The sequence below is a fragment of the Oncorhynchus gorbuscha genome, linkage group LG04 (assembly GCF_021184085.1).
Source record: "Oncorhynchus gorbuscha isolate QuinsamMale2020 ecotype Even-year linkage group LG04, OgorEven_v1.0, whole genome shotgun sequence".
Lineage (NCBI taxonomy): Eukaryota > Metazoa > Chordata > Actinopteri > Salmoniformes > Salmonidae > Oncorhynchus > Oncorhynchus gorbuscha.
In genome coordinates this window covers 9,367,455-9,379,438 of record NC_060176.1, presented here as the reverse complement: position 1 = coordinate 9,379,438, position 11,984 = coordinate 9,367,455, and the positions used below count along the sequence as shown (strand labels likewise).

At 39.6% G+C, this 11,984-nt stretch overlaps 2 protein-coding genes across 6 annotated transcripts in view; both read right to left on the bottom strand.

The window, feature by feature from the left end:
- Positions 1 to 157: 157 nt before the first annotated feature.
- On the bottom strand, positions 158 to 5,405 carry LOC124033616 (SIN3-HDAC complex-associated factor-like). Of its 2 annotated transcripts, none has more exons than XM_046345714.1 (6): positions 5,268 to 5,405; positions 3,864 to 4,014; positions 3,382 to 3,481; positions 3,161 to 3,275; positions 2,818 to 2,962; positions 158 to 2,671 (listed from the first exon to the last, which is right to left on the bottom strand). In XM_046345714.1, exons 2-6 carry the CDS (start codon positions 3,989 to 3,991, stop codon positions 2,479 to 2,481), a joined length of 681 nt encoding a protein of 226 aa, XP_046201670.1. In that variant the 5' UTR covers positions 3,992 to 4,014; positions 5,268 to 5,405; the 3' UTR covers positions 158 to 2,478. The 2 variants fall into 2 exon arrangements, with proteins under 2 accessions (XP_046201670.1, XP_046201671.1); XM_046345715.1 differs by lacking the exon at positions 5,268 to 5,405 and adding an exon at positions 4,994 to 5,175.
- Positions 5,406 to 5,840: 435 nt separating this feature from the next.
- The window catches only part of LOC124033615 (DENN domain-containing protein 5A-like), a 62,710-nt gene continuing 56,566 nt past the window's right edge, over positions 5,841 to 11,984 (bottom strand). For all 4 annotated transcript variants that reach the window (XM_046345710.1, XM_046345711.1, XM_046345712.1 and 1 more), the window contains one exon: positions 5,841 to 7,418. In XM_046345710.1, the coding sequence (XP_046201666.1) occupies positions 7,235 to 7,418 (184 nt within the window). In that variant the 3' untranslated portion in view covers positions 5,841 to 7,234. The remainder of the gene's footprint in view (positions 7,419 to 11,984) is intronic.

The following is an 11,984-nucleotide window of genomic DNA, read 5'->3' as shown; positions in this document are numbered from 1 at the left end:
TGAACTAGTGAAAAAAAGTCGATCAAGTGCAACTCATAAAAAGCATTATTCATTGCTTTAATTTAAACCAACCTTCTCTCCAATCTCTACGATGACTAAACGAGTGTTAAGATTTTAGTACCATCTAGCGGTTGAAATGAGATCACAAAGACCCAAAAAGGATTTATGTTTTATTACAAGACAGAACTAACGTAGTTTTTGAGATACACAATAACAATATAGACAAAAACATAACAAAATCGAAAGTGCACAAAATGAAAATGACTTGAAGGTCCTAACGGTTCAATTAACAGAATCAGTTTTCCAAATGGATTTGAAATAAATACATATTAAATTACATTACAGGTTGAATTTCATAATGTAAAAGGAACGTTCATTCTTATAAGGCACACCTCATATGATCAAATGTACCACGCAAACGGCAATAAAATAGGCGTTTCCCTATATACAAAAACCGTTTAGAATTTCCATCTTGATAAAAGTAAGCAGCAGCTCTCCTTTTAATGACATTATTTAAGAATCACAGAAAGATTTTTAACACTCAACTAACCTGCCACACAAAAGTAACTGTTTTGATAACCAAGGTTATACAGTATACTGACACAAACCATTCTAGTGTGATGAAGTTCAGTTACAGCAAATAAATAACGTTGCACAACAGGATACTCTGTCTACTAGCCAGGTGCCAGATCTGTTTGTGCTCTTGCAAACACCATTGATATCATTGTCAAGCCATACAATGTTTGGCATGAAAAAGAGTAACAAGAAGTTGGCATGACAGAACAGACAGACTGGCACTCAGGCTACCTGTCTGCATGTCTGACAACAAACTGATAATTCATGCCACTTACTGCAAAACTGTTCATTATTTAACAGAGGTACACATCTTATTGGTTTGACTCGACCACTAACCATAAATGTATGTTGTCCCTTGAGGCAAAGCCGCATAATAATTATGAAATATCACTTTAAAAAAATGAAAAGCTGAAAAATCAATTTGCTACGAGGCAGAGATGGACTTACAAACGTTGCTCCTTTAACATTTAGGTAATTTCTCACATTCAAAATGTCTGCATAGTCTCAGCTTTGATTTGATTTCTGTCGATGAACAAAACAAAAATTATAAAATACACGTTCAATAACAGAATATCAAGATGCCAACAAACACAGAACATTAATAGTGTAAGTATTGCTTTAGCCTTCAACTCATAGGACAAAGATATGGTTGTTATTCAGCAGGCACAAACTATGTTACTGCCGGAAGTTGTCCAACACCACACTGCTAATTTTCATAATTGGTTGCTAAAGCTTAAATGCATTGTGCCTTACCAAACACAACCCCCTGAAATGTTGTGACAAACTTGGGGAGTAGGCTAGCCACTTATTGGCCAATGAATAAGTTACAAGTGATGCCATAAAAGAAAACCTCAATCTAAATATTTTCACATCTGTACACATTTAGTGATTTAAAAATATGAGTTGTCAATCCTGTAATTTAAAATAGTTCTCATAGCCAACACTCACAAGTGTATATACAAAAACACTTCAAAATATGGTTATAAAATGTGCATTTTCAGCTCATGGAAGACTACAAACTACAAATAAATATTTGCTGGTTTTCATTCCAAGACAAAGATGAGTTCTGCATGCTTGGTCGAACTCAATTTATCTCGATTCACTTGCATGAAATTGCTGGAAAAGCAATGGATAAGCTCATGGTACGGAGTGTTTACAAATCTGACAATGTACAATACTACTCAGCTCTTGCCAAACCATGCATGTGTGGGAGAGTGAGACAATACATGCATGTATACATTTAAAAGGCCAATCATAATGTATAAACTCACTGAAGACCCCCCCCCCCAAATACTCTCATAGCCCATAACCCTTTATATATTAAGATGCTATAAATCAAATTAATCTGCTTGAGTGTCAGGGGAACATAAGTATAAGAAAACACTTGAAAGTGTCCATTCCATCAATGCAAATAAGCTGTTGTTTTTAGTTTTTAGAAATCTAGCTGGTGGAGTCTTGCATATCAGCACATGAACACTTCATTGCCAATTAGACAACAGTAAAATGTTTCTTTAAAAAGACGATGCTGGCAAAAGGAACATAATATATACACAAACGCTGGTAACCGTAAAACAGAAAATAAGCTTTAAATGTTGTAAACCAAATTAATCAGACCTGGATAGTGTGCCCTTCAAGGCCAAATATAATTCTGCCTCCCCATCCTATAAATAGTACAACTAATGCCTTTATAAAAACATTTTTTTTGGTTCTTTTTAGTTTTCTTTAAAAAAGATAAGAAAATGAATGTATAAAAAACAAAAACACATATCAAAGCAAAAATAGGAAAATCATTTGGCCGTCTAAATACACAGTGAACTAATAGGGAATGGTTTTGGGGGTAGTCTGCCACTGGAGACAACTTGTCGGGTGCCATTGACACCCCAAGGGGATGCTCAAGAGCCATCACCAGTCCTCTTTCAGGGCCTTTGGTAGCAGGAGAGGCGGGGGGTGAATGGCGGGAAGGGGAAGGTGTGTGTCCTGCATGGGAATCAACGTCTCCTGCTTCTTGGAGCTGCAGCAGGGCTTGAAGAGACGTGGGTCAATCATCACCTCACCAAAGCGCCCTTTGTAGACAATCCCACAGCACACCTTTTGTCTACAGGGAAGAGGATGAAGTATCCATTCAATAGTTTGTCCTAAAAAATACATTTCTGCAGAATTGTCCCAGATAAAACTACAGTACTAAATTATAAACTTAGATTTTTCAGACAGACTTCAATTTCATATACTTCATTGAGATACCTTTTCCAGTAAGAACGGTCCAGGAAGGAAAAGACAGAAGGAGTGGGGCGCCTCTGTTTGGACTCAATGTCTGAGCCGTCATCTGACTCGTAGCTGGGGGACTGGGATGGAGACATGCTGGATGTCGTGCTGTGGGCATCCGAGTCTGAAAGGACAAACAGAACCATTTTGGGGGCATTCTCTTATGATACATGACTTAGAGGCAACATTTGCATGTCTACCGGGATCCTCCAAGTAGGGCCTAATGACTAAAGTGAAACAAAGACTTATGTAGTAAAACTCAGTAGTGCAAAAATGTTGGAGTATATATTCTATAATTTTGTTGATTTAACAAGAGACCTACTTTGTCTTTTGAATTTGTGAAGCCTCTTCAGTTTGTTTTTCTTCTTCCCATCGTTGTTCTTCATCTTCTTGGGTTTGGTTAGCTTGAAGCCAGGCCCAGCTCTTGCATCCACAACCTAATGTCATATAATACATGTCAATCACTCAACTTCGACACAGCATCAATTATATGAAAATTCACAGTGAATCCTCATTGAACTAAAATAAAAAGATGGTGCATACATGGTTCCAGTTCTTCTTAGAGCCCTTTGGCAGTTTTTTCCATCTTTTTACTAACAGCACACAAGCATTGCAGATGTCTCCCACACGATCCTCTGACAACCTTGATAAATAATCAAGGAAATGAAAACAAAAGCACAATAAACAATACACCTCAAGCAAATCAGTAAACATTGTTACATAACATTAACTTATATATGAAGCACCGCAAAGTTAGCGTCGCTGTTCTTCAGACAGCAAAAAAACAAGGTAAGCCATCCTAGAACCAATCCTAAACTAGTTAATAATAATCTTCCCAATTCAATCTGTTGACCATCACTTGTTTGACCTTTTATGGCATACAATCACCGGGACAAAAACTGGTGCAAACTCAGCATTAACATGAATTACAATACAGAAATAAAAGTGTGTAGTGTTTAATACTCCCCGAAAAGGAAGTATTTGATGAATGCAATGTTATCATGCCATTAACACTTAAAGCTTACCCAAAACATAGCCTGAAGGTTTCTTCATATCTGCTGCTGTCAGTAAAGCGTGAACTGGAGGACTTGGTTTTGCAAATGCAACATCCTTCATGGCTGCGATATATTTTCGACTTGTGAAAACCAAACATGATGATCAATGGGAGAAAGAAACCTACCAAGAAAGAACAAATAGATTACCAAAGGATGCCATGCAGAATAGTAATAGCACTGTAACGTTGCTGCTGTAATGCTTTCCCCTGGGGGAAAGGGGCGGGTCGCCACATTGGTCAAAACATTGTGTTATTTCCATTTAGAAGTCTTATTCTACAATTTCAGCGATCCATGATATAACTTCACGCTGAGACAAGCTTCCTCATATTTATTGACGATTGACCTATTTTAACTACACAAAAAAGCAATGCGGAGCAAATAAATAAATAAACTTTCTTACGCATTTAGATACACCTTTTATCAATCTTGCATGCTACTATACAAATTAATGACATTCAGTTAGCCACCGGTGATAGATCTGCTAGACGTCCCCGTTATTATGCATACACAATTAACGTTATAGGCTGCGACTCCCATCTCGCTTTTTTGTTTCCTGACTGGAGGAGACTATTTTTAAACAAAGCCCGCGGGACAGGAACCAAAGGATGAAATTGTTTGAATGGTTTTTAAGCACAGACTCACACAACTAAATCTAGCCAACCATTGCAAGCTAGCTATTCAATTTAGTAGATTACAATACACCAACGGTATATTGCCAAAACTATCATTGTTACTTGCAAGCAATCCAACAAAATAGAATGTCAGCATCTGGCAACCCCCGCTAGTAATGACGCCATCGCTAGCTAACTTGGCTACTACAAATACTCGACAAATGAGAACAGTGTGTCGCTGGTAAATACATTAACTATGCTTTTCATATTGCCCTTGATTAACCGTGTTTAAAACTGATATGTTCCCGTCGGGAAAGTGATTTTCAGTTACTTGGGGGATCCGAAACAAAAAGCGGGGAAGGAGAACTCCTTTCACTGAAGAAACAAAAAGCGGACCAAGTCATAAAAAACAAATACGACAAAGTGAATTGAGCGAAACTAGCTTGTTTTATCATTTCAAATTAAATTGTTGCAAGATTTAACACGCACAATACTTTATATAGTTTCCTTCCCTTTAAATTCAAACGTTCGCCCGCTGAGAGCGCCAAATAGCAATCTGACTATTGTTGTTAGCTAGCCTGCTAACGTTAGCTAGCTACCACGCCACGCTCCATATCCATGCTCTCCCATTGTTACAATGACCCCGTTGCAGATATAGTTCGCACGCGACAGACTAGAATTAAATGTAAGATCTGTAAAACATCAGCATTTGCGTTAATTTCTAAATGCAAATTGCGTAAATGGTAAATAACAGTGGACTTACCGAACAAAAACTTTGAATCTTCGCCGTTGTCTTTTTACACACTGCGCATGCCTTACTACTACTGCTGCATACAGCTGGGTATTAGAATGACATTAGCATAAAAAAACATGAACATAAGCGTTCCATCGTAGAAACACCATATTAGGAGTGTAACGTGTCCGTTTGAACACAAATTCAACCAATTGGCGCACACTATGCATGGTATTTAACAATATGGGATTCTGGGAGTAGTAGTGAGTATGGAAATGCTTTCCGTTTTATCCTATTTAAATCAACACCTCATTAGACTCCATGTCCCAGCAAGCATCGTATCATCAACGTATGAATGGACAATTTAAAAAAAGTATTTGAAATGGCGCGAATGAGTTTGTTTACATTTTAAAACCAGCATTTGTTGTTGTTACAAGTGTTATCAGTGTTTGATTTCTCTGCTGGGTAAAGTTATCTTATTTTTGCTCTACAGTTCATATGGGGAATATATGGGGCATTTACAATACCATCGATAACCATATAGCAATTTATAGTGTACCCATTCTAGTCAGTTATACTCCTTCAATAAAAATAACATCCATATTAATGCATTTCTGTAATTTTATTCTTAATTTTATTTTTTTACACTGTACACATTTCCTCACTTAGTAAACACAACATTATACGGCTATGCCAATAAATGTACAACAGTATTGAAAAACAAAAATATATCTCCCAAGATGCTCATGTCGATTATAAATGGAATAGTACAACCAACACAATTCAGAAGTTGGCACAGGAAAGATATCCTTCACACCTACTTCTGTCAAACTGCTGTTGTTATTCATCATCATATGCTGCACAGTAAGACAATTGGAGGAGGTCCAATGATTCTCATCTAGATCTTGGGTTGATTTTTTGTGTGTGATGTGGATAATATTGCATAGCAGAAATACCAACAGTTCATGGGAGAATTGTTTGCTCTATTTTGAATCTGACCTTTTAAAGCAACCATATGTACCACTCATTATTAATTTAAGTGGCAATCAGCTCATACAATTTTCACTACTGAAAAAACATGATGTTGTAAACCTGCCAGGAATGGGCAGAACAGGTGAGGAATAATGAGAAGTTGTTGGAAAGAAGGATGCACTGGTTAGAGGTATTTACACAAAGGCTGTCATTTTATAAATGACTCACTTTCTACCAAGCCATGGTTATGATGAGTACTGTACTGTTGAAGAGTTGTGTGTCAAATGTGAAGCACTGACATGGCCTTATAGTGACACTTCTCCAACTGAATACATATTGTGCATCACTAGCATACGCTACATTATCTTATTCAGGGGCCTCTTCTTAGGCCAAGTTATTCCATATAAAATAGTTGCATCCTACAGTACTTCCAGGGGGATTGATCCAAACTTACACACTGTCATATTGATGTAGAGGATTCAGTTTCCCACCCTACACAAACATCTATACCATGTCATATTCATACTTATAAAGCATACTTCTGCATCATTTGCCTCAAGCTCTGCATTATGACAGTTAGAATTAGAACAGAGCAAGCAACTTGACAGACATATCAAAATAATACTGTTCTTCTCTGAAAATATATTAACAGTTTTTGTTCCTTGTTTTCCTTTTTAGAATATAGCCATTGTCAGCAGTTCACAATAACAATGAAAATATTTAACTTTCAATAAAGTAGTATACAACAGGTGGGTTATCTTCTTCAACAAAGTGAAAGTAATGGATCGTAATAGAAAACATATTCTTAACATCTAACAGCAACATTGTTGAGGATAAAAATAACAACACATTTTGAAAGGCTCATTGCACTTAATATATGGCAAATGTAACAGTAGCTTTAATATAAGCCAGAAATCATCCCTTAATTGTTCAAGTATCTTTCTGCATATAAAGGTTTAATTGTTCTTTAGTGGTCCCTAGCAGTTTTCCTTAGTCAGGTCCAATTGGTTTGAACGAAAGAGAGCCTAGATACCGATCCCTTTGACAAGTGAAGCTTCTAGGGTAATGTTGAACTCCTGCAAAGTCTGTAGCACTCTGATCAGAGAATTTACCAATGAGCGGTCCTTTATCAGTGCTGTGTCCTCGTACATTTGGACTGTGATTGGACAGTCTGTGAGGAGAGCGATCCAGTGGTGTAACAAATGGTCCCTAGGAAGAGCAAAGAGAAACAGGAAGTTTACCAGACTGACTTCAGGGAACTTTTTTAGTAAATCCTCATCCCTGCTAAAAGACAGGATAGGAAGGGCTCAAGCTTGGTTATGACTGAGGTATTATTTCCGTAGCATTTAGGCATGTCTGGTCTCGCTAAGTGCCACTTAAAAAGATTTCTGACAAAGAACAAAGAGAAGGTATTTCATTGAAGCGGCAGGTGCATTTGAGCTACAGTACCAAGCCCTGTTCTGCCACAAAGGGTTAAGAGAGAGAAAGAGGAAGTCTGAGGTGTCATAACAGGTAGGATATATACTGTATGTTTTGAACTAGTGTGTGGAAGCTTAAAGTGGGATTATAAACTGGGTGGTTCGAGCCCTGAATGCTAATTGGCTGACAGCCATGGTATATCAGACCGTATACAAAACATTTATTTTTACTTCTCTAACTACGTTGACAATCAGTTTATAATAGCAATAAGGCACCTTGGGAGTTTGTGGTATATGGCTAATATACCACGGCTAAGGGCTGTATCTCGAGTGGCTCAGCGGTCGAAGGCACTGCATCTCAGTGCAAGAGGCATCACTACATTCCCTGGTTTGAATCCAGGCTGTATCACATCCGGACGTGATTGGGAGTCCCATAGGGTGGTGCACAATTGGCCCAGCGTTGTCCAGGGTAGGCTGTCATTGTAAATAACAATTTGTTCTTAACTGACTTGCCTGGTTAAATAAATAAAATATCCAGGCACGACACAAAACAGCCCTTAGCTGTGATATATTGGCCATATACCACACCCCTCGTGCCTTATTGCTTAACTATACAACCATAAAAATATAATTTTATTTCTATGTATTCAACCTCCACAAACACACATACTCATACAATGCCCAACAAGACAGGAAGACACACAGTGTGAGGGAGAATATCTGAAGCAGGAGGCGGGGAGGGATCACCCTAGCACTACACTACAAAAGAGGACAAAGCCGCCCACTCTGTTATCACAGTGATAAATGCTGTGCTGCTATTAGGGTTGCACATTTTGGGGAATATTCAGAGGTGGAAACTTTCCGTGGGAATTAACAGGAATATTTGGGAATTAACTGAAATATATGCAAATTAATAATACCATTTAAATGTAGATGTTTTTTGCATTGGATATATTTACCATATCATATGGAGCCAGAAACATAAACCTTTTACCTTATCATAAGTAGACATTATTGCAAATTATTAAATCCTTCCAATATAAATTTTTAAAACGATTTAGTTACGAATTTAACTTCAATTAAATGAGTTGACTCTTCACATGGGATGATTTCACTGAACAACAGAAGAAAGGGAATATTGAATGATCCCCAATGATCCATCTTATCTCCCAAAAACGTTTTCAACATACATCTGTAAAATTATAATCTAGAAACTAAAGCTTTGGATGTCTTCCTCTAAGGCTTCCATGTCTTCTCCCAGCACCTCCTCAATGTTCACTTCTTGAACATCAGACTCCGAGGCCTCATCTTCACGGTCACTTTTTTTAACCTTGTTGAGGATGGCTCGTTGCCAGGCTCAAAAGGCCTAAAATTTGCCCGGATGACCAACCAATTTCTCAGCCCTTGTATTGGTCAGTCTGTTGCAGACTTTGGTGTGTGTGTTCCCAAACAAGGACCAGTTGCACTCTAAGGTGGCTGATGTTGGTGGGATTTGGAGGATGATGGAGGCAACAGGGGAAATAGCCTCAGATCCACAAAGTCCCTATTACCAGGTGGCTGATGAGATATGTTGGCAAGACTGCCATATCGTATCTCCATCCCAAAGCCCTTGCTTGGAAGTGTACTTCGCCAGACTGCCAAGAACCTTGCCCTCATCCAGGCCAAGGTGGCGAGACACGGTAGTGATGACACCATAAGCCTTGTTGATCTCTGAACCTGACAGGATGTTCTTTCCAGGATACTTGGGGTCCAACATGTACGCTGCGGCGTGTATGGGCTTCAGGCAGAAGTCTTCACGCTTTTTGATGTATTTCAGAACTGCAGTTACCTCTGCTTGGAGCAACAGAGAAATGGGCAGGGCAGTACGGATTTCTTTTCTTACATCTGCAAACATAGTCTGAACATCAGACAGGATGGCATTGTCCCCCTCAATCCATGCAATGGCTACAGCTATAGGTTTCAGGAGTTTCAGGCTGCTTACCACTCTCTTCCAGAATACATCATCCAGTAGGATCCTCTTGATGGGGCTGTCCATATGGGCAGACTGTGATAAGGCCATTTCTTGGAGAGACTCCTTCCCCTTGACAGGAGAGACTGTCAAGCATGATGACAACACCACCCCAATGAGTGTTGCTGGGCAGCTTCAATGTGGTGCTCTTACTCTTCTCACTTTGATTGGTGAGGTAGATTGCTGCTATAACTTGATGACCCTTCACATACCTAACCATTTCCTTGGCATTTCTCTGACTATGTTCCTCCATTGAGTAAAAAAACTTCTGATTCCAGGAGGACCATGAGCTGTTGCTATCGATAAGGTGCCTGATTCATAATTTTCACCTCGAATAGAAGTAGAGGGACTTTTGTCAGAGGTTGCTTGTTGTGAGCGCTGAGGGAACTGTATGCACTTGGGCCAGATGATTCTGCATCTTTGTTGCATTCTTCACATTTGATTTGGCACAGTATTTGAACACGTACACAGCTTTTCCTTCTACATTAGTTGCAGTGAAATGTCTCCACACATCAGTGGCATTTTCCTGTAAAGATTGGAAAATAATTAGTAAAAAAACCAGAATACAATTCCATGTACAGATAAATAGTTAAGCAGTTAGATTAAACAACTCTTTTGTTTTAAAATGAAACATGTATGGAAACAGGTGAATTAACACTCCTCAGTTAGCGTTAGAGTTTAACGTGCTAAACGTATATGGTTTTAATGACAAACATGACCGGTGCGCACTTTTAGAGGACCTGCAGTCCCACATGCTAGGGAGGGATCCTCTAGTGGTGGGTGGGGATTTTAATTGTGTTTTAAGTAGAGCAGACAGGAGAGGGGCAGGAGAGGATTTTAAGGTAGACAGGTCAAGTGTTTTATTGCAAGGGTTGTGCAGGGATTTTAAGCTGACTGACTGTTTTAAAACCCTGCATCCAAGAGAGGAGGGCTTCACCTGGACCAGTGGTGACGGCACCAGAGCCTCTCGCATTGATTATCTGTTTACCCGGGACTGTCCCCCAACTGATGCTAGAATAACCCCTGCTTTCTTCTCAGATCACGTAATGCTGACGTGCACCCTTTCACTAACCTCGGGTGTGACTGTGGGAAGAGGGCCCTGGAAATTGAACTGCTCCCTGCTAGAAGATGATAGAGTAGTTAGCCAGTACAGAGAGCAGTTCAGCCAGTGGCAGACGCTACAGGACTTTTTTGACACACGAGCACAGTGGTGGGAAATGGTGAAGGGAAGGACGAGGACCTTCTTTAGAGAGATAGGAAAGGAAAAAAGCAAAGCAAAAGATAGACGCATGGTGGGACTGCAAAAGCGACTGGAAAGGTATTTTAACTTACGCCAACAGGGCTTTGATTTTAACCAAGAAATCAAAGAAGTAAAAAAGGAAATGGTACTTTTAGCAGAACAGAGAAGTAAGGGGGTTATTTTAAGAAGTAAGGAAAGGGAATTAGAAGAGGGGGAGAAGTGCACTAGGTACTTTTTTAAGAAAATAGTTAGCCAGGGTAGGACAATGACAGGATTGAAAAACAAGGACGGGGTTTTAAAAACAGACACAGAGGGAATAAAGGAAGTGGTCGAGGACTTTTATGGGGAACTGTTTGGGGAAAAAGATGTGTGCGAGGGAACAATGGGGGACCTTTTAACGTATCTTGACAAGACCTTACCCAACACGGACGACCTGAAAAAAGACCTGACGAGGACAGAAATCGACCAAGGACTGAAACGTTTTAAGAGGGGTAAATCACCGGGGGGAGGACGGCCTCCCTTTGGAGTTTTATCTGACCTTTTGGGATGTTTTAGCCGACGAACTTCTGACTGTTTTTACTGACTTCGAACACCTCGACAGACTACCTGACAGTTTTAGAGTGGGGATCGTGACTCTTTTATATAAGAAAAACGACAGGACAGACTTGAAAAACTGGAGACCGATTACCCTTTTAAATTTTGATTGTAAACTTTTTACCAAAGTTTTAACACTCAGAATGTCTTCTGTTTTAGGGGAGGTGATCCACCCGGACCAAACCTGTGCCGTGCCCGGAAGGAAGATCACGGACAGCCTGATACTGATCCGAGATGCCATCTGTTATGCGAGAGACAGAAATATGCGGCTTGTAGTCCTAAATTTAGATTTTGAAAAAGCCTTTGATCGGGTCTCGCACCAGTACCTCTTTAAGGTACTGCAAAAAAAAAGGGTTTCCCGGACAGGTTCTTAGTTTGGGTGGGACTGCTGTACGGGGACATCACCAGCAAAATTCTTGTAAACGGGCATTTATCAAAAGCAGTGGGAGTACACTGCGGCGTCCGTCACGGCTGTCCTTTATCTCCTCTTCTGTTCGTGGCCTGCATTGAACCAC